The sequence below is a fragment of the Helicoverpa armigera genome, chromosome 6 (assembly GCF_030705265.1).
Source record: "Helicoverpa armigera isolate CAAS_96S chromosome 6, ASM3070526v1, whole genome shotgun sequence".
NCBI classification, from domain to species: Eukaryota; Metazoa; Arthropoda; class Insecta; order Lepidoptera; family Noctuidae; genus Helicoverpa; species Helicoverpa armigera.
Window position 1 is genome coordinate 9,720,976 of NC_087125.1, and position 24,160 is coordinate 9,745,135.

At 37.2% G+C, this 24,160-nt stretch overlaps 1 protein-coding gene across 2 annotated transcripts in view; it reads right to left on the bottom strand.

The window, feature by feature from the left end:
- Mtgo (miles to go) overlaps positions 1-23,861 on the bottom strand; it is a 55,439-nt gene extending 31,578 nt beyond the window's left edge. The window contains exons 1-2 of one of the 2 annotated variants that reach the window (XM_049850983.2): positions 23,484-23,861; positions 6,503-6,557 (exon numbers count right to left, since the gene is read on the bottom strand). In XM_049850983.2, the coding sequence (XP_049706940.2) occupies positions 6,503-6,510 (8 nt within the window). In that variant the 5' untranslated portion in view covers positions 6,511-6,557; positions 23,484-23,861. The remainder of the gene's footprint in view (positions 1-6,502; positions 6,558-23,483) is intronic. The other variant, XM_049850984.2, reaches the window with a different exon arrangement.
- Positions 23,862-24,160: the final 299 nt, after the last annotated feature.

Consider the following 24,160-nt stretch of genomic DNA (forward strand, 5'->3'; position numbering starts at 1 on the left):
GACCACTTCATTATTCGTTTATTTCTATTCATTTCATACATTCCCATCAGCCAGGCGTATGAATGTCTGATCTTTATAGACGGTAAAAGATAAAATACAGTTTTAACTATAATGGCATTGTTCGAGAAATGCATAAAGGCATTGGCGGCTTAAAAAAATGATACCTTTTCTTTTCAGGTTAGTTATTATTAAACAAAAACAAATATTATCTGGTGCTCGTAAGTACGGTTTTAAACAAAAACACATAGCTAAATTAACACTATGTCATGATTTTTGGTAAAGTGCGCATGTGCAATTAACATGTCAAACCACATGCGCACTAGGCCAAATAAATGCGCAAATGGCGTAATGTATACTAACAAAATTATTAAACATTATTTTTTTATATCAATGTATACAGTGTGTCTTTTTATACTAATGTTAAAAGTATGAATTTATTTATTTATTTAACAATTTATGTACACACACAGAATACAGAGAAGAAGAAAAATAGAACAGATAGTACAAAGGCACAGCTTATTTCATTAGAAATCTAAAATACAAAATGAATGTAAGTTGTTTAAATTTTAAGTAATAATTATACCTGCTACCACTGCATAAGTTTATTTTAGGATATCTAATCTTGATAATCAAAGTGGTGGATTAAAGAGACATATTTTTTATTGAAACTTCATTTTTAATTACATGAATGTCTTATTTATATGTATATTCAAATGATAAGATATTGATTTTTTAATATCTAGAGGATTACGTGGTTTCTTTTCGAGTTTAAGTTAATTATATTTATTTCTTACGCTGTTTGGTATATAAAGGAATAATAATGATTTTACACTAATTTTAAACTTGTTGTTTAAATTGAAATAAGTACTTAGTTTACAGTCAATTTTCAGAAATATTTAATTAGTGCATTGATTTGTTTACTATAAGGAATTATAGGGATTAAGGTTTATATTGTAGGAACAAATTAAAAATAATTATTAGTTCACTATGATTTGTATATTTTATAATAGGTTGTTTTGAATTATACACCACGTATTTACGAACATATTTATTGTTAAAGTGAAAATTCTGATTAAACCTCGGTAATTCTGGAGGTATCAAAGTATCTACAACTTGTAACTTACGTATTATTTTTATTGGTGTTATATTCTAAGCGTAAGTAATTTCTCCTACGTTCACCATATAAAAGTCATGACGTTAATATGTCATGGGGTGACGTAAAAATTGCGTAAGTGGTTCGTAAAACAACCATGTTTGGCTAGTATCGCTTATCTACCATCGAAATAAGCGATTTCGCATGCAGGTACCATTATCGTGTTATTTAGATTACCTCATTTATGTCCATACTTTTTTAGTGCTTAGTTAAATCTTAAAAAAAAACGTTTTTTGGTGAAGTTTCTGATGATGTGGCTGTGTCTTTGAGATAACAACATAAAAGTGTATGTTAATGTTTTGGTGAGTAAGAGGTGCGTGTGTGTGTCACCTAGGGCTTTCAAATACCGGATTTTTTCAATTCCGGTATCAATACCGGTATTAAAAATTTCAATACCGTGATCACGTGATCACGGTATTGTCGGTCATGCTAATATTGCAATATTCCAGATAGCTCCTTTATGCGTCTTCGAAGTGCTTTTACAAGATTTTGACTTAAGTCATTGCTTGCAAGCTTGACCATCTAGTTTCGTCAACATAAATTTTAGAGCAATATCCGCTTTTAGTAAATTGGCATCCCGTTTTCAAATTTTTAATACAGTTACTTTGACTACAGAAAGGCTGTTGTAAATATTTTTTAATATTGTCAAATCGAATTCGTCTAATTTGAAATCGGGGTTTAATTTTAGATCGAATACAACTTTTAAAACACAATCCTTTAGTTTAAAAAGCGTCCAATCATAGCCCCGACACTATGACTAAAAATGAGATTGACTTCATCATGACGAACAAGAAGCACATAGTCAGAGACGTTAACACCGGTAGCGATCACCGACTTGTCCGAGGCTCTCTGAATATCAACTTCAAGGCCGAACGTTTTCGTCTGATGAAGGCTAGGCTCCGACCAACACTGCTCCAAACCATTTCAGGATCTGAAACTTTCCAGTCAAATTTGCCGCCGTGGAAACCACAACAGACGTTGGAAACGACACCAGAACCACGAATATGTGGTTCAGATCCTCAGGGAGGAAGGGTCGATATTCTGTAACAAGCAGCGTAAGGGCAAGAAATCAAAGCTTTCGGAAGAGACATTAGGGCTTATGAAGAAACGACGTGAAAACCCGCCTGTCACTTCGTCAGCTAAGCGGGCTCTAAACCAAGAGATCAACAAGCACGTACGACACGACCTACGGTGCTCCAATACTCTTGACATTGAAAGAGCAATTGAGCTGAATCGGGAGTCAAAGGTGTTCGTACAATCTCTTGGAAGAAGCCACATGACGAAGCTGACCACAACAAGTGGAGAAGTCATTTCTTCGGTGCCGGCAGTCCTTTCGGAAGTGGAAAACTTCTATGGCCGGTTATACGCATCGCATGCATCTCGACCTGATCCGGAAATGAGGATTCTAGAGCTACTGGGGGAGCTCCAGAAGCTTTTTAACGCCGTCCTGTTTGAAGGGAGAACTCCAGAGGCGTGGAGTAGGAGTGTTGTCGTCCTGTTCTTCAAAAAGGGAGACAAAACCCTGCTGAAGAACTATCGACTCATTTCCCTCCTAAGCCACGTATATAAGCTGTTCTCAAGAGTGATCACGAACCGACTTGCGCGAATACTCGACGAATTCCAACCACCGGAGCAGGCTGGGTTTCGGAGCGGATACGGCACCATATACCACATCCACACAGTGCGGCAGATTATACAGAAGACCGAAGAGTATAATCAGCCCCTGTGTCTAGCATTTGTGGACTATGAGAACTATGAGAAGGCCTTTGACTCGGTTGAAATCTGGTCTGTTCTGGAGTCCCTGCCAAGTTGCCAAGTAGATTGGCGGAAAAAGGCTCGGAGGATGATGATGACATCTTACGAGTACGTAGTTATTTATCTTATTTAATACAACTTCCTGCTACTTATTACAACAAACCACAATAATTAAAATTATAAAAAGATTGTAATACCGTAATCACGGTATTGGCTCGTCAATACCGGTATTGAAAAAAGACCAAAATATATCCGTGATCACGGTATTACGGGATCCCGTAATACCGGTATTGAAAGCCCTAGTGTCACCTGTCGCGCGTCTGTTGTTACGACATGACCCCGGAAGTCTCGGCGCGTCATGCGGATCACTGGGTCGAAACAACGCTCTACACGCCCTTCACTGCGCTATAAACTAAACCAATTTACACCACGGTAGAGACCATTACTTTTTATATTGGGATTAAGTTGTGGCTAATTTGACTTGGATTTGACCGACGGTAAGGACGTGAATAACAATACGAATGTTATAACAACAATGGTCCTCCACCTCGGAGCGACACAACATAAACAGATAGTAAGACATCTTGCAACGCAACTAGTGGTAGAATGAAGAGATCGATCACGTTCACGTTCCGAGCCTGAGAGTCGGGGAGCGTTGCATTGTTACATCACGCGCACTTTCTAACTGCCGACGACGTGCCATAGGATTTATATCGCCATAGCTTTAATTAAAGTGCCCCTCTGACGGGAGTCGAGAACTGCGAATGAATTACATGATAACACTCCACCGAGGTGAGGACAATAGACTTGTGCAACATCGCACACTTTCGATTTCGTTTTAATAATGATAGGTATTCTTTCGTCGAGTTATTTATCATCTTGCAAAATGCAGTGTTGGAACTAAGATTGCTATTGCTGTGTCGATGTATTACAAAACTGCACCAGAACAAAGGGGGTCGGTGTAGTCAGCTCGAATCCTAAATACCTAAAGCATCGGAGCACAATCGAGGATGACGCGCCGCTATTGGAATGCTGATGTAGAATGCATGCGCAGCACACACACTACGCTAGATAACTGGACCGCGGTGCGACGCAGCGACGGCGACCAGAGAGACCGACTGCATCCGCATACAATACGACATACTCCTAAACAGAAAATTTCGCATTGTAACCTGATAAGTTGAGTAGAAAGATGAGACTGGCGTGAAGCGTGAAGGTAAAACGAAGCTCGGAAGCGTCGCGAGTGTGTAAGATATAGAAAGCACTTTAGAAAGGAATCGAAGGTACGCCGTGACCCGCAGACGGCGAGGTGAGCGGCCTGCGCTGCGCCCGCGCCGGCGCGGTGTGGTGCGCAGCGCAGGCGCAATGTTACGACACCACGCGGAACTGGCGGCCTTCGCTGTCAACCTTTTAATTACTCGCTTTTTTGCATACTTCGCATCTCAGTACAGTGACTGGCGTATCGACTACATCCTTTTCGACGTTTACAACACATAGGCGTAATAATTTGTTAGACAAAAAAAACAGGGAACTTAATTATTTTCGTGTCAAATATCAGGTTAAGGAAATTGGTTTAAGTTATTTACAATAAACCAACCGGCATTAAATATAATTCTAAGTTACGCTACAATGTATGCGTTGCGAATGAAAAGAAAATTTGAAATGAGCAACCGGTAATTGCAACAGGCAGTTATTGAGACGAAACGTTCGTAGAATTTCATTAGATTGTGCGCCTCATACGTTCCAGAGGCGATCTCCAATCGGCGTGGCCCCTCAATTGTCGTGAACGCACGTCTGCTCGGCGCTCGGCGGTCCGTAGCCGGGAGCTTCAATAGCCTAGTCTATAATATACATGCATACCTACGTAACGTGGATGGTTTAGGCGATGAACTCAGCCAACAGGGCGATATTTAGTTAAGCGTTGCGAGAGCGAGGCCGCCAGCTGACGCTCAGCTGTTACGCTCATCAGCACTAGTTCGTGTTTTGACAGTCACACGACTCCTAGAGCTGCTGCCATTGCAATCATTGTCATCTTACACAATTATCTGTAGACGGATTTAGCTAGTCTGAGGGCCGACAGTCAATTACAAAAACTGTAATAAGGTTGAAGTGCTAATTTGATAGATTTCATACAAAGACCTAATCATTTCTCAATGAACAGACTAGAAAGCATGACTTATAAGTCACGTGGGATGGCAACTGGAAACAATCAGTGGATGGATACTAATAAATGATCGTTGGTTCACTCACCGAACAAGGCTAATAAAAGTTACAATGAAGTCTGGCGCCGACAGACGACAACAAGTCGCAGACCCATCAAAGACTCATTTAAATACTTTATGCATAATTGTAAATGAATTATGCTGAGGTCTTATGGGATTTCTTGAACATGAACAGCCGCTTTTTAAGATATTAAAAACGATAAAACGCATCATAAACGTCAGACAAACAAAGAAAAGCACTAAAGTATAAGAAAAATGCATTCAGTGCAGCTCGTTGCTAGGCAGTAATGGAATTTGCAGTGATGTACACACGAACAAATCGACATCGAAAGTCACGCATTCATTCACATTTCACATAGCCAAGGGCTAAATTCTTTAACAATGCCTGCACTGGGCACTGGGCAGTCGACCACAGTTGTATACTTGGAACATTACATAGGCATGCATATTGAAGCTGGCTACAATATTAAGCTTGTTAAAATTACTTCTTGTATTTTTGACACAAAGGAACATCTGTATATCGTCAACAGAAGATAATTAGGGTCACTACGAGGAAGTTTTAGTTTCGCTGCCTGAACTTTGTTTAATTAGATGACATACAGATTGCATTTAAAAATAGACACTAGATTTAAATTGCTTAAAATTCATCACAACACCATGTACATACAAAGTCAAAATGGATACTTGCTGAAATCTCGAAATAATATTAATTATACAATTATATTATTTATGTTATACTTATAGGGAATTATAGAACATCGTTTTACAAACTGGTGTAATTAAATAAACCCAAGATACCTATATTCTCTTTTTTCAATTTACATTTTGATTTGTAACTGCACGTGTTGCACACATTGACTACATCTATCTACGCAGTTTAAATAGCATTTGCTCCAGATATATTGCTTAACTATTTAATACATTATTATACATAGTTAGCATTTTCAAAATGATGTTCAAAAGTAATAAATCACTTTATTTGGGCGCCTAACTCTTCATCAAGAGGAAGACGAAACCTATAATGTTAAAAAAAGTTACTTCGTCGTGTTCATGGTTCTTTCGCGTTGTTTTGAAGTCAAGTTGTTATTACAGATTTTAGCGATTACAGTGTAAGCTTAGGCACAATGAGAGATATCAATCAAAAGCGGGTTTCGAGTATAATTGCGAACGTGTGTAATTTGTAATGTAGAGAGCTCGATAAGCACGCAATGTTGATTGTATCGCGTCGCACATATAGAAGTAATGTCCGATAGTTGTTTGTAGCATTGTGCGCGACACAGGATAACATGAGCGGTGCATGATGCGCCCGCCGGTAACAATGACAAGTTTTTTTAAACACTGCGAGACATTTCAATTGAAGGTACCTACTTACATTAGCATATGCGAGATGGCTCCCAATACCCGCCCATCGTGTCCTTTGTACGTACCTGCGAAATATAAAAACAATAAATGAATCATCAAACCAATATATTTGACGTGAAATATTTTGTTATTGACGAAAGCCTCTCATGGTCCTTGGTTCTAGGTATAAATGACTAAATAATTAGAGAATTAGAGAGCCTACCTCTAAATCATCTAAGTGCACTTTATCACAGAATAAACATCGCATGAAAAACAACAATAAAACTACTATTATACTTTGTAAGAATCTTTGAAACAGTTCGTAAACATTTAAAGAGTCTGGAAAAGCCACAGCATCATTTGGCACGAGGTTTTAGATTGTTTTCGAGTGCAGGAGATACGACTTCTGAGAATACGCTTCAGAGATAAGAATAACAGGCAAAATGTTTAAAAACAAACGCTTCCATTTGTTAAAATAATTATTATAATGGTTTAGGCATAAATCGATTAGTGTAATGTGGTGCAGTTAAAATGATAACAGTAATACAATAAGCAGTAAAGTTCAATTCGCGACAGTCGTTCCTCTTAATCAGTGTTGGCATAACAATAATTCAGAGAATAGCTATCAGACGTACACAACACACACACACAGTGTGTTCAGTATAAATTACGTCAGGGACACAAATCTCGAGCATTACTCACTCAGCAGTTACGTCATATATACGAATGAATAGAAAATACAGATAAATTACAAAGACTTTCCCGCGTCGCTCACACAAACTGTCAGATAATGTTCGTACCGCGGAAAAGCAAAGGTTACGAAATGTTGCTTTAGTTTTTCAAACACACTTCAGGTTCACAGCCTACGCTCATTGTTTGAAGCTGAAAACACCCGAGCAATTTTCTTTTAAAAAATATCCTAAGAAAAAAGCATAATGATTTCACAAGCTCACATTTGTTACACGTCACAAGCGCGTATTTTGTAAATACACGTGGGATAATCTGTGGATGTGCGAGAAACATTTTGATTGATATAGCTTGTACAAAAATAAATGCATTGCCGGCCCAGGTTATTTTAATAACTGAGACTTAACATCCGCCTAGACGTAGACACACAGTTATTATTGTTTCGAGGAATATTATTAATCACCTCAGGTTCCTATTTTATTCAACGAGATCACAAAGTGAATTTTGGCATCATTTCACGATAATGTCCTTTTTTAGCTTTGAAATAATTCATGAATAAAACTGAAGAGATTTTCTTTATGAAACATTACAGGTTCGATAAATTCAGTGCAAAATATTAAATATAACATACATTGAAACAGAACATACAGGTAAAATTAGAATGATGAAAACGTCTTACCTATGATATCAGCTTTGTATTAAAGATCTGAAGGCTTATTTATTAATAGAATCGTTATTATTATAAATTAAAACGTTACGACGTAAACAGTGGTGGCTATCGATGCTATTTACGTCAGGTCTGGAGGCAGGCTGGCCGGGCTCCAGCTGACGTGGGAGGACGCCCCGCCGAGCGCCCCCGACGCCCTCCAGCCCCTATCGATCGCACCCCCGGCCCCCGTCGCATCCCCGATGCACCACTTGTTACTATAGGAGGTATGGGATTAAAAGAAATAATATACTAATTTGATATTGAAATATTTATTCTATACTTTAAATGGTACTTGGAAGCAATACGTCCGTCTAACAAGATCCCGTGACGCAGTGTGTGTAGAGTTAAATAAACAGTAGATTGTTCAGATAGAACAAAGAACAATGTTATCGAAAGTTAGGGGTATTAGTTTTTGCTTTATATAATCCAACACGCCCCCTCAAAAATTAATCCCTAACTTTTAGTCATTCGTTAGTTTACTATACAGTATCTAGTCTACAATTCAACATTACAAAGTGAATACCAACTTATAAATACGACGTAACATATTATACTTCCAAGTAAGGTCTGGGACAACTGTACAATAATGGTCCAACATTTGCTGCACAGGATCAGGGAAAACCCAGAAAAACCTGATCAGACCATTTCATAATGAAATTGTACTTAAATTAAAACTTATTCTATACCCAATCCTTTTCTCAGTCTTATAAAAGACACGACTGGTAAAGGTTTTGTCAACAAGTCTGCCAACTGGTTACCTGTGGAAATATAATTTAATTTTATTACATTTTTCTCAACTTGTTCTCTAGAGAAATGATATTTTATATCTATGTGTTTGGACCTTTTATGACTTGTTGGATTATTAGCTATGCTAATACATCCGTTATTATCTTCATATAAAATAATGGGCTTATTAATTTTAAGTTTATGCTTTCTGCCAGAGACTTAAGCCATAATGCTTCTTTAACAGCTTCATATAAAGCCATATATTCGGATTCAGTAGACGAGACCGCTACTGATGTTTGTCTCTTTGTACACCATGTAATTGTATTTTGATCAAATAATTTAAACACATATCCAGTAGTGCTTTTCCTATCATTACAATCGTGGCCACCCCAATCTGAGTCGACATATCCACTTAGGATGTTATTGTAATTATTTCTTGTATATGTTAACTTCAAATCAATTGTGCCTTTGATATATCTTAAAACTCGCTTTAAGCATAACCACAATTCTTTATTGTTCTTATTTGTGTACCGACTTAAAATATTTACGCATGTACTTAAGTCCGGACGCGTACAAAGCATAATGTACATTAAACAACCGATCAGGTGACGGCATGGTGCGTCACACTTCTTATCAGCGTTAAGAGCTTCATAGTTTAATTTAAGCTCCATCGGTGTGTTTATAGGATTGCAATCACTCATATTAGATTTATTCAAAACGGTTTTAATGTAAGCACTTTGGTCTAAAGTAATTTTATCATGGTGTCTCTCTATTTTAATGCCCAAAAATAATTTGATATCGTGTAAGTCGGTCATTTCGAATTTAGTCATTAAATATGCTTTGAAATTATTCATTGTTTGCAAATCTGCACATGCTATAACTAAATCATCGACGTACAAGATTACGTAAATATTTTAGAAATGTCTCCTTTACCTTTCATATATATACACCTATCTACTGGGGAGTTCTGAAAACCTATTTCTTTGAGACATTGTTCAAATGTTTCGTACCAACATCTAGCTGATTGTTTTAAGCCATAAAGAGCTTTGTTTAATTTGCATACGTAATTATCTTTACATTTTACACCTTCAGGAACTTTCATGTAGATTTCTTCCTTTAGTGTACCATTTAGAAATGCTGTTTTACATCCATATGATGAATCAGTAAATTATATTGATTTGCGTAGCTAATTAAGAATCTAAAGCTTGCTATTCTAGCAACTGGTGCAAATGTTTCATTATAATCACTAAGATATTCTTGACTGAAACCTCTAGCGACAAGACGTGCCTTATATCTTGAAGGTTGACCTGAAACGTCATTTTAATAGTGAATATCCATTTACAGTCTACAATATTTTTATTTAATGGTTTTGGTACTAATGTCCATGTATTATTTTTCTTAAGAGAATTGAGTTCTTCTCTGACTGCTTTTTCCCACTGATTCCTATCGTTCAGAGATTTAATTTCATTTAATGATTTTGGTATATTACTTGTGATGGATAACGCACTATAGACATCATAGTCATTTTCATTATATGATTTACGCGAACATGTTTTCAGTCTTTCACTTCTTCGTAAATTTAAAAATTCATCAGGTTTATCCTGATTTTTGTGTTTCAAACTACTCTCAGATTCATTTTCAGGTTCATTCGGTATTTCATGACTACCGATTTTTCGAATTTTACTTGTACTGCATTCATCAGATTGAGAGCTATCTGATTTAGGGCCAGAACTATGAGACTTATAAGACACTGATTTTGTTACGGAGTCATTATCAGTTTCGTCTTGGGAATATGTATTATTACTCCGTTCAGGTCGTAATGAAGGCCTAGATTCGATAAAATTAGTCTCATCAATTACAACGTCCCTTACAGTTTCATATTTTTCGAATTCTGTATTCCAAACTTTATAACCATTGGGTTCATAACCTACCAGTATTCCTTTCCACGACCTATTGTCAAATTTGTTTTACTGGTTTTATTATGAACATATACAGTTGAACCGAAAACTCTGAGATTTTTAACGCTTGGTTTCCTATCATGCCACATCTCGTATGGTGTCTTTGATTGACTTAAAGCTTTCGTAGGCGTAATATTTATTAAATAAACTGCAGTTAAAACTGCATTTCCCCAAAACGTTTTGATGCTTTAGTGCCATTTAACATAGCACGAGCTTTTTCTGTTATTGTGCGAACCATACGTTCTGCAACACCATTTAACTGTGGGGTCCTAGGAACTGTTAAATGATAGCTTATGCCTCTTTCTCTACAGTAGTTTTCATTTCGGTGGATAAGTATTCACCACCGTTATCACTATAAAGATTTACTACTTTGAAATTGAATTTAGCCTCACTTTTAGCGACATAGTCTTTAAAAGCTGTAAACACTTCTGATTTGTAAGTTAACATATACACCACACAATAATGTGTGTATTCATCAACAAATAAAACAAAATAATTTCTGTTATCTATTGTTGGAGGTGTTATAGGACCACAAACATCTGAATGCACAATAAACAGAGGGCGTTTAATGTAACTTTTGTCTTTAACTTTATTAAAAGGCAGGCGAGTCTGCTTCCCATTTATGCATGCTTCACACAACTTATCATTTGGAGTTACGGTATTTATTTCATCTAAGTCATCAATCATATTATGACATTTTAACTGCAGGAATTTAGTTTTACTTATATGTCCTAGGCGTTGATGCCATAATTCATATTTATTTTCATTAACATAACATGCTTGGGAAGCGGATTCCCTTTATTACTGGTATTTTAAACTCTAGAACTATAAGATTATTCAATGTCTTACCTTTCATGATGATTTTACCTTCCTTTGTAATTTGTGTGCCTTTGTCATCAAATATTATGGTGAATCCTGCTTGCTGCATCTTTGATACCGATATTAAATTATATGGTACTTCGGCACAGAACAATACATTTGTAAGTATTCCTTGCACTCCTGTTTGACTGATAAGATTTATGTTTCCCTTTTAGTTGCTGAAATAAATGTATTGTTTTTAGCTACTGAAATTTTTAAAGGAGGATTTAAACATTCAAACGATGTGAAGAGATCATCTCTATTTGTGATGTGATCAGACGCTCCTGAATCTAATAGGAATTTAATTGTCGAGTGGTCTTTTTCATAATGGTATGCGCTTGTCATGAACGCAAATCCTGAAAAAGAAGAATTCGAGGTCGTTCCCTCTTGCAGGGCAATAGTTTGGACTTGTCTTGTCCTTTCTGGGGCATTGTTTTGTATATTTGTCTGTCTTTTGAAATAGAAACAATCCTGTTTCTTGTGTCCTTTGCGTCCACAGTAATGACATTTCACAAATTTTGTTTGTTTGTTTTCTTGAATGTTGTATTCTTCAAATAGTTTTGTTTTGTGCGATTGTATCTGTTTTTATTATATTTTTCTTCAACATGGAGTATCATTAAACTGGTATCACGACTCTCGTTTTTTAATTTTACTTCGTGATCTAATAGTCTAGTTTTTACAAAACCGAGAGTGATATTTTCTTCAGATAGTGTCTCAATTGCAGTGATAACGCCATCATATGTATTCGGGAGAGTAAGTAATAAATGAGCTACTTTGTCCGTTTCCTCTAATTTAGCTCCAGCAGCTGATAATTCTGTCAGCAGATCGTCAAATGTTGAGAAGTGTTTGATCAAGGGTATATCGGCTTTTAATTTTAATCCCAATAATTGTTTTCTCAGCGCTAATTGAGTTGCTACACTTTTCCTTTCATAGATCGCGTCAAAATGTTTAAAAACTGCTTGAGCAGTCCCATTTTCATTAATATAATTAAGATATGAGTCCGCCAAATATTCGACTATAATACTTTTGGCTGCCTTATTATTCTTTTCCCACTCAGCGGATCGCGTTCCAGGAATTTCTTCGTCAATAACACTGAGCAAGTTTAACTCTGAAAGCAGTGTACGAATTCTAAATTTCCATACACTGTACTTTTCTCCATTAAAAGGCTTAATGTTTCTTTTCACTTTTTCCATTGTCACAACTTTATTTTTATTTACAACTATGCACTTTACTGTCACTACGCACTACTGAATGTTCTCACTACTAAATGTCCTTTTTCGCACTGGGCCCATAACCTATAGGAGGTATGGGATTAAAAGAAATAATATACTAATTTGATATTGAAATATTTATTCTATACTTTAAATGGTACTTGGAAGCAATACGTCCGTCTAACAAGATCCCGTGACGCAGTGTGTGTAGAGTTAAATAAACAGTAGATTGTTCAGATAGAACAAAGAACAATGTTATCGAAAGTTAGGGGTATTAGTTTTTGCTTTATATAATCCAACAGTTACATCTCTTGCTAATCATACTGCTATTAAACCAGAACTTTCCATTGGAAAAATCTGTTTACCTTACTAATGAAGGGTTTTACTTGTAAATTAGCTATTGTATAAAGTTTGGAATGTTTCTGTATGTTATATTGACAACTCATTTAAATTATATCTTTAAAACGTCCAACTGTTACAAAGGCCAGTACTTAACCAACGCCTGAATTAAAATATGGGTAAAATCGGTTCAGGGTATTATTCTAATAAAACTTGCTAACTTACAACATCAAAATTCAAGTATTTTCGGAGTCGAGATAGTATAGAAAGTGTACGCGGCTTGGCAGTCCGCCAACCGTTTAAAAATAGCTGATTGTTTACTTTGATAAAGAAAGTGGTTTCAATATAGGTCCCCGTGATAAACTGATAACTGACATGTAATTCCTGCCAGTGGTCGTCTTTTGGGATAATCGATAGGAACGTTTCAGCACAACTACGCTTGCAACTCGCGCAATATAAATGTTTACAAGAGCGAGGCCACGGGGAAAACACCGGTATTGTGCAAATTACGCTACTCATCTAACACACTTTTGTCTCTTTTCAGCCCAAACAAATGCAATGATTTATTTTATTTATTTATTTAACAGTTAATGCACACAGTTGATGAGAATAGAAGATAAACAGAACAATCAGGTACAAAGGCACTGCTTATTTCTTGAGAAATCTCTTCCATTAGGCCCGACGATTTTGCCATATAAAAATATATTTGATACAGTCATCATGCCGTGTAAATCAATATATGTATAAATGTTGTCATGTATAAAAATGTTATTAGTTATACGTCATAAAATTAACGACATTTATAGAGGAAAAATTGTAGTTCATTGATGAAATATGATCATTGGCCTAGCGCGCATGTGCACATGCACACAAAGCCAAAACCAGCGCACGAAAGTTTATCATCCATGGAAACACCATGGTTGTTGCGACAAAGGTATGTGTGAACAGGATTTGATGGCATTTTAGATAATTGCCTTAATAACAAAACGTGCTGAGTGGCTTTCATGCGGTGCACGCGGGGAAAGTGTCATGTGTGCCTGATGCGGCTCGTGGCGACGCGAGATCGCATCGCTCACATCACATCTGCCGCTGTTTTGACGTTCAATCGTGAATTATTACGCACCAATTGAGAGTTGCATCGTTAACTCAGTTAATATGCTACGGTATTTGCAAAAAAGTTTCACTCTTTAAATGGTTTCGAACAACTGCTGGTTTTTCCCGAGGGTATTTTCGTGCGTACAAGATTTTGGGATTTTTTGTTGCTAGACGCACTCAATTCCGTTTTCGTTGTTTTGTGACGTCAGCGATATCCGTATTTGTATGTGGTTACTGGATTACAAATACGGGTTAATAAATTATGAATGTCGAAAACACAGCTGTATTACGTTATCTACAAGGAAAACGCCAAACCATTTCACTTTGAATGCGAAAACCAGATCGGATATATTTTATCGTATTGTAAATTACCTAATTTATTAATTTAGCACATTAGGATAAAGGTCATCATCAAAGTCATTCATAAGACATCTTTAAGCCCCAAAATAATTGGTATTAAATCTTTCAGGCCACAATTTTCACGCCACAGACTAGTAAACCATTTTTCACGCTAGCTAAAAGTGCGTGATTATGATCCATAAAAACGAAACAATTGTTAATAAATATAACAAACATTGTAAGGCAATATAAATAAAGTAAGTAAATTGAAAGATTTTTGATTTGTAAAATAAACCTTAGATATGGACAGCTGAAAAACTATGAAACAGAGCTTTTTCCTAACTCCAGAAGGCCAGTTTTAGTTTCAATTATAATGAAGATTCAAGGCAAAATAACAACAAGATCCCCAGCGGCGAGGTATCATTTACAATCGACAGGTATCGTGCAGTAATAACGCACAAGAACCCGTCTGACATCTCGCCTCCGAGCGTACGAGGAAAATCCTCCAACATCCTGTTTGTATGCGAATACATATAACATTTCTGTTTAAAGAAGACTCAATATTACAGCGAAGACAATAAATCCAAGATAAAGTCATTATGGCAAGTTTGCAAGGAAGAAGTTGCGCCAACGTTTTCCATCTTCACATGTCCAGAATTCTAAACAATTTGATGCTAACTCCTCTGTTCTAATCACAAACCGGAGAATTGTTAGGATACATTGTTTTAAAATGTTTCTTGAAATAATTTGCACTGTCTTCGTGTTTCGCAATTCACCATTCGTGATTTTATTACTAGGTGTACGACTACGGCCTAGTTTTCGTTAGTTTACTACAATTTTGAGTATTCTAAAATTAACTAAGTGTATTGTTACTGATGTCGCTTTTGAATTACGTTCTGCCGGAATTAACTTATCATCAAAATTATATGAGGTGATACGAACTCTTCCCGTTGTGATAAAACTTATGGATGTCCATGTTTCATATTGTATCGTTGCCGAGTACAATTTTGTTCAACTTTGCTACAGCTCTGATTTATTTTGTAAGGTTTCTAAGGACCTTTAAAAGTATCAATTGAACACTAGATAACTATTCATAACATTCTCGTACATACCGCTGCTATATGTGTTTATACATAATTACGATATGATTATGAGACAGCCCCCAAATAAACAGTTTTGATGTTGTTTGTGCATGCAGGATATATATCTTTTATACATATAAGGTTTAATCTCGCTGCATTCAAAACAACGTTTAAAATAACTCCGACCCTCATTCATAAACATTACGAATCATTAATGCTGGAATGAAACAAATCAATTTGTGCAATAAACTTCATATAATGGACATATAAAATCGATTATTAGGTATGTTGTAAAGCGCTTTTAAAGAACTTAATTTGGAATTCAGCATTTTCGTATTTTGCTGATGCTACATGCGCGGTCAATGTTCGCAGTGTGGCCAGCCTCGCGCCCTGCCGGGCCCCACGCACCCACTATTGCGAAAATAATGCAGCAAAATACTACGTCACGCACTGTTTTGGGTATATTTTTATAGTCTATTATGTTCGCATGCATGTTAGTGAGCCAAACGTGGAAACGCTTTTGTTTTGAATGGTGATTGCGGGCTTTATTGTAACTTACACGAATACATTGTAAACGTAACGTAACAGATATATCTCGTGACTGAGGAAACATCTGTAGTGCTTATCGGAGATCGTGAATTAAGATAAATAAATAAAGATCGTCGACTCGTATGATAAAGACAATGTAAATCGTCATGAGAGATCGTTGACATCTCAGATGTTTGTCGTCGCATTAACTTGAAACTGATTTAGGACAACTCGGGTTGGGTAGGACTAGTTCCTGAGGTAAGTTATTTAAATACCAGCCTGGATCTCGGTATTTTTTTTAATTTTCAAATTATCGTGTCGCAAACGAGTTGTGTCGGCGGGTGCGAGGCGCGGGGTGCGCGGGCCGCGGCGCGTTCAACGAACGTCCGCGGGCCGGCACGGGCCCAAGGTCGCCGCGTTCACTCGCCCGCCACACCACACCGCCACCATCAACCGGCTGCCAACTAAGGGTTTTATTTTAACCAAGATTTTGCATTATTTTTAGCCTCACAACCTTGTATGATTGCCCTGCGCTACTTGTCTTCAATCCTGATCGTGCAAGCCAGCCCACATTCCTCAACACACGATTATTGTTTTTATCATATAGGTAAACAATTCGTGCAAAAGCCGAGTAAACAATTCTTGCTAAATAGCAATCAAATTATTTCACTGATTTACCTCCCTGCCTACTGTAAACAAACTGCGCGTGTTGCCAAAATCTGCGGACTGCGCAAACGTTGAAGCATTTCCCACTTTGCTTTACACGAGTTGCAATTCTAGAAAGCACTTACAATTTAACGATCACTTGACCTGTTACACATGTGAAGGTGTAAGCCACTGTCGGTCTCTAGCTGACCTATCGAAAATATCGATTGTCATCTAAGTCTGTCAGTTGGTCTTTCGAGCCGGATGTTTGTGCAACGTGCAACTCATGCATAGTTTCGAAACACTAAAAGTGAAGTCTGAGTGACGCAATCTTTTATTAGTAAGTTACCGACGAAGCATTCACGTAAAAGTGCAGGAATCTCAAATGGTAATTAAAAATTCTCTATGATAATAACAAAGTAGCGTTATATAACGTTGTTACGTAACGTCAGTAAAGCCGACTTATTTGGTATGTTTTCAATAACATATGAGTAGGTACGTACTCCACTCCAGTACGAGCGGCAAGCAAGATGTCTCACATTGATAGCTAGCAGTGGTTTGAGCAGCGAAAGTTTCTTGCGATTGGAAAATGGTACATAATCATGTGATTATTTACGACGTTAACTTTCAAGTGTTTCTTTGAAATGCGAACGTAAATAAAAGATATCATTTTTATTATTGTGTAATTTGCGTACAGCTACGTCACGTCAATAAAACATAATATTCATACTTATTACCTATTGCAAATTAGGTAGGTAATATAAGCCAAAAAATTTCGGTTATCTCTAGTTAAATTAAAACATAAGTAGGTACGGCTACTTACTTTGGTTAATATCCCGGGAATACTGGAATTGATGTAACTAACTCATATCATCATCTAAGAATAATATTATTACCAAACAAATTAAAAACATAAACGTTATCTATCAGCTTATCATCAAACGCATGCTGAAGCTAATTGAGGTGAATGACCTGATGGTGGATGATCGTACGGAGACTTACGAAGAATCAGATTGACTAAACTATTGTGTGAATCATGTTGTGGCTAGACTTTTTCCTACTAGACTTTCTCCTTAGGAAGGATTTCCTTCCTTTGTGACTAAGGAACAAATCACGCTTGATAGATAACTTGACAGTTTCAGTAATAACGTGGTTGGCGATGTACAAATCGGTGACTACAATATTTACTAACACGAAATTAAACCTTCCATTTTACGAATTGTAAAACGTTTTATGATTCATACGTATGACATTTATTTAGGGTTAACCACATAAGGAAAATAATTTGGTTACCTATCTACCTATTCAATATAATGTTAATAATTTTTATATATCCTTATATAGGCAGGAGGTTGATGAATGAATATATGTACCTATTTAATGTACCTAATATCCTTAAATTAAAACATATTATTTTTGTTATAAGGTAAATTGTTTCAGTTACCTATAGATGTGGTGATTACCTATAATTTTTCGTCATGTTGGTGCACCTAGATACCTAGATTTCGCTCTGCGCCATAGACATAATATTAGTAAACAGGACTGCGCATATAAACCCAAAAAACGAGCCGAGTGAAACAGTTAATACGGAGGCTGTCTGTCCCTTTCTAATACGGTGACTATGAGATTAAGCTATGTGAGACAAATCCGAATTTGCTAAGATTATTAAACACAGATTAGTATTGAAGTTTTAACTTACGCAGTTTGAACCTTAAGATACTAATAAAGGCTTTTAATAATTAGAGGAAATTAGCAGTATAAAAGCAGGAAGATTCGAAGTGAAGACTGTTTTTTTTTGTATTTCTACTTCATATATAGACTGCTGAGCCATTTATGTCGCCTTTCTTCATTTTTTGGGAAGCTATAACAATAGTACAACAGTTTTAAAATCCATCACCCATATTTTGACTCGTTACAAGAATTCATGGGCACCCTAGTTATTTGGTTTACGAAAATGTTATTATTAGCTAACCTGTGGAACGATATATTGCAACCACCATAGGATTCACTTTTGCAAGTAGAAACGCAACACTTTTTCACCATTTTAATAGTTTAAATTGATTTAATACAAAAAAATATAAACAAAATTTTAAACGCTGATTACGCGCCAAGAATGTTCAGGGTTACCGCTAAAAAATAAAAAAAAGCAAAATAAAAATTTATGTTTTTTATGTTTTAATAATAAATACGAATAAATTAATGCGATTGTTATTAATTTGTTGACTTACAATTGTTAAAATAAGATAAAAATATAAGTGATTCAATTGTTTTTTGGGAAGACAAAACTTTTGATCACAACATTTTTTTATGCTGGCAAGGTGTTAGAAAGAGACAAACAGCCTCCGTTCGAACTATCCCTCTCGGCTCGGATTTACCTCTGTGTATTATGCAACCAATTTAGTACCTTATTGCGTTAGAATAGAGTTCATTTTCGTAAATATATATTTTGAGCGTGCGCAATCTTGTTTAGTAATATTATATCTATGCTCTGCGCACACTACGAATTGCAAACTTAGCGCAGTATTCAATCAAAGGTGGTCAGTGTTGCCAATGCAAAACTTAAAAACTCCCCATAATACTTGGAAATTAAACTGTTTGACTCTGAATCATCAAAAATCAAATTAATTAATTAATTCAGTATAATTTCTCTACAACTCTTTTGGAAAACAAAACCAAAGGTAGCCTGCAGTATACTGCATAAGAAAACAATGTTTCCAAGTGTAACTTACTATTAATTTGATAAGCACGCTGCTCATTTATAACAAGCTGTTTGGTGTTTAAACTGTAACATAAATAAGTAGGTATGTCACATAAAATTTATTCGCGTTTCGAGAGCCCATTGGCAGACCGCGCCCTGGTCCGGTATGCCGGCTATTGCGAGATCAGCCGCACACGTGTCTACGACAAATTGGTACTTACTAACACCTAAATTGTGACTGTAATAATAAGTGGTACAGCTGCGTCGCTCCAAATCACACACTACTCTAACGTACTCCCCGACGTTAGCCTTTGATGCGACTCCATCAAATGTGGAGGAACCAAATAAAGTACCTTTCATCTACAAACTTACATGTTTATTTTTCTTACATTCATTCAATTACTGCGATACATTCAAGTTTAAAAAGAATAGTAAGTGCTTTATACGAAAACAAATTGAATTCACGGTAAGGATAAACCATAATATACAGACGTCATCATTTCTAATCGTCCCTACCACCTGCGATAATTTTCTTCTTCTGCAAAGCAAAGCGACTGCGGCGTTGGAGAAATTCCTCGAGTATTCGGTTCAACGGCCGCGCTACGCCGTAAGCGCTTTGCGCCTGTGTGACTGAGTAAGCGGCGCGGACGCACACACGGGCCCACACCCGTGCCTCTGCAAACATGACAGAACCGTTACCCGCTATCCTCTACCTATAAATCATCTAGTAGAGCCTAACTATAGTCCTCCAAATACGCCACAAATGTCACAATATCTATTTGCTTCAAATAAATATTATAACAACCACTAAAAATTACAGCGATTATCAAACTATAACCTCCAATCCTGCCACTAAAAGCACAGTAGAGGTATTGTTAAATCACAATGAAGCAGATGATCCTCAGCAGCTTCGGCGGCAAAGTGCAATGCAACCCACATAAGAGTGCGGCGACGTCGGTATGCAACATCGCGGCTCTGCCAGGGAGAGGGGAGGCTAGCCGCGGAATGCGATTATATCTCTTCAAGATTTCATCACTAACACTGACGATCATATCTTCATTCACCTTACAAAATTTAGCGCAACGCTATTAACAGCAGCGTTGATGAAATGCATTATGAAAGTTGCAGAACAAAATTTTACTTTTTAAAGAACTAAAACGTTGCTCAAGGCTATCTGGTACATCAGGAAAGACTGCATCTCGCATCGCAAGATGACATCCTAACCGATTTACTGGTAATTGAAAGTAATTCAATTTAGAATGAGTGTTTATTGCGGCTAATAGTGTTGTCCGGTAAAATGAAAGGCGTCTACTGCTACCACTACAACTTACTATTCACATTCGTTACTAAATACCAGAAGCTTTATACTAGAAAGCCTTGTATCTACCTTCAGATTACATGTCGAGACAGTCTATAAAAGATAACGCTTCTAAAATATGTTCCATTGCAATACCGTCAGATTACCAAGTTTAGGTTGATAACAATGTTATTGCTACTTCCTTATCCCATATTAAAATTATAATGATGGTACTCTAAACAAGGAGTTGTATTCTAATGACGAGTTATAGGTACGCAGATGCTGTAATGATCGCATTCCTGCCTTATCTTTTAGAATAAAATATCAATCTAATCTCTGTGCAGTATGCACATAAATGGCTGATTAGCTCCTGAGGCGACAGTGTTAATTATGTTGTAGCTCTAGAACAAACATATTAAAATAACAAAGACAATGTTACAACATCAGTTGTTCCGCTTGACACGTGAACATAGACTGTTCTGGCTCCGGCATTAACAAATTTACAAATAATGAATATGGAAACAATTCATCGCAACCCCAGTATTATGTTCATCTGGTATTTCTAGAGTAGCATTCATATTCGTGACATTTTTAAATCAGAAAATTATAACTTGTCTATAATGTCAAGGACCAGAGTGGTTAACTGCCTAGACTCGGCGCAGGTTTGTAAATCGATTTGAAAAGGTTAAAAAAGACGGCGTAACACTCGTGTCTGTGTCTGCGAGCTACTAGTTAGACTATACTCGTGTTCTTAGGAAAGCTTTATTCAGTACTTATAAAGAGCCTATCTTTGGAGAGTAGGTAATAGGTATTTACTAATAAAAAGGTCAAATAAGTATCTCTCCTGCTCGTATGTAAACAATAAGACATGATACCAATTCTGAGAACTGACACAAAGGAACATGTTTTAGCTATCTGAAACGAGATTAAAGGTCACCATGATTGTGTGAATTTGACCCAAGAACCGGACACTAGCGATAATGAATTTGGTAGCTTAGGTATGTTGAGAGCTGACTTAACTAAACTACGATTATGTTTTGTATTTTAATAGATAGGTAGCAAATTTTGCTAAACAAGTGAGGAATGTATGTTCCATGAAATCAAACAAGAATTGAATTAACCAAATTAACTAGCATTTGTAACAAAGATTTCTTTAAAATTTTGAGAAATATCTAGAGAAAATAAAATTGTGCGAAAACACATTTCGTGCTCGCATGGAGTGCACTGTGCAGTGAGATTTTCAGAATGCAAAATGATTCGGTTATGTTGAAGGTGCTGATTAGACTGTTTTTATACAGTGGAAATTTTCTAATGATAGCTACTGCACCAGGTAAGCTTCCAGACAGACACTTCTTGATTTAAAATCTCGTTTATAGTGACTGCAGATAACTTCACCTAAAATGTTCGTTGTAGATTGTGGGTCACAGAGCGGAAGCGACGACGGACGTGTTTCGAAATATAGCACGCACTATCGAACTCATTATACTCATTATGTGAGATCACGAGTAATGTCACTGAGATAATAATTTATCAAGGGTTTACAGGGCCCCATGCTCGCGGGTCATTTGTTTGTCCCCTGTTGCCCAATTGTATTTTGCTTATCGAGGTACTGGTTACGTTATTTTTATCTCTGATATTTTTTAACAATGATGTCGACAAAGTATAATTCAATATTAAGGAAGAATTTCTCCCCAGTACCCCATTTTTTGTAAGAAACTGACAACACTTTACATTACCTTCGGGGAAAAACCAATCTCTGTTTACTTTATACGTTTATAAAATCTGCTTTTTATTTTAAATGGCTGTTTTCTTGTAAAAATCCCAAATGCAGATTTCTTGAATTTTAGAATGTTAGTTTAAACATAATACAACTAAAAATCTCGCAAGGTTTTGCCCATTGTTTGCATAACAGTTCAGTAGTTTAAAATAACACAGACAATGAATGAAGATGGGCTTAGTATTGATATGATATGTAGCGAACTATCAACAGGAAGGAACTCCATGATATTAAAAACAAGTAGGTAGAGGTACCTACAAGTGTGCTTCTTCTGTGGCCTTTCTAAGCATAACTAAAGTTTTCCTTCAAAGAAATCGTTTTACTAACACGCAATAGGTGTCATCTCGCATAAAACGCACACGCTCATATTTCTTCATACATTAAACGAGACTGGTTAAACACATTTACGTGTGGGCATAAAGAGACTTGCGCCGTAATGTCAATCAGCGACGCAATTTATAGCATCGTCCCAGGATAATTTCATGTATAAAACGTACAACTTCTGTTAACAGAGTTGGTTGCAAATGTGCAATGGTCAGTGCAGCGGAGGCAGCAAGCATCGAGTCACACTGACATTGCGTATAATCCGGCATTCCATATGGAATGCGGTCGCTCGACCGCTCGACCGGCCGCGCACCGCCCCGCGCCGCTCACCTCCATGATTTCTTACCCACTCGCTTCCGTCTACCATATGGTGTAGTGGGATAGGACCGAATCTATCAAGATTCTAATAGGTTTCCCAACTAGGAAAATATAAAAGAGAGCACACATACTCCTGGCTTAACATGTTATTGCTTAGTTTTAAACGTGAGAGCCTCAAAATAAAATGATTCGATACAACAGGTTTTGTAACGTGACTAGGAAGTTGGAACATCTTTCAAATAGTTATGCAGATTTTGACGTGACTTATAAAAGAGCTACGGTCGTGATCCATCACATAGGTAAACTGTATACAATTCCTGATGTTCCGGAACGTATCGACGAGACGATCGCCACGTAGCGGCGAATCAAACAAACGTCCCGTCAATTGAACAATTTTCACAGAATCGGAAATTTCACTCACCTTCGCGAAAAGCCGTCGATCGTTAAAAATATCCACTTGACTCGATCGCACAGATAATACGGTTATCGTCCGTACAACACAAATATTCACCACACCAAAACGACAACATAAATAAACGCGGGAGGAGCCGACGACACCGGCACGGATCGCTCGCAGCCGACGTACTCTTCGCACTGATCGAAATGCAACTCGGAAAAATGCACAGGGCGGGGTTGTCGAATGTCATAAACGGTCGGTTACAGAGGTCGGACACTCGCCGTTCGGGCTCGGGAACATGAGATACACCAGCGCATAACGCAACACCGCGGAGCGGACTGACAGAGCTCGCGGCGGAGGGACGCGGCGCGCGGAGAGGCGGCGCGCGCCGGCGACGTGGCCGCCCGCCCGGCCCGGCTCCCGCCCGGCGCCCGCACAAGCGCTTAGCAACGCCAGCGCGACGACGCCGCCGCCCGCTGCTGAGACACCCGTCGCGACCTCATGTGCCACGAGCCGCCTTTAGCGATTCATCTTGTGTCACCCGGTTGTCTCACTTCGGTGTTATTACAACGAAATTTCTTGTTAATCTTGATTGAAAGATGCATTACTGAAAAAAAACTTACAACTACCCGCACTACTTACTGATTGATGGATAAATGTTTATTTTGTCTTATTCAGCATTTTTCGCTCTGGAGTGCTTT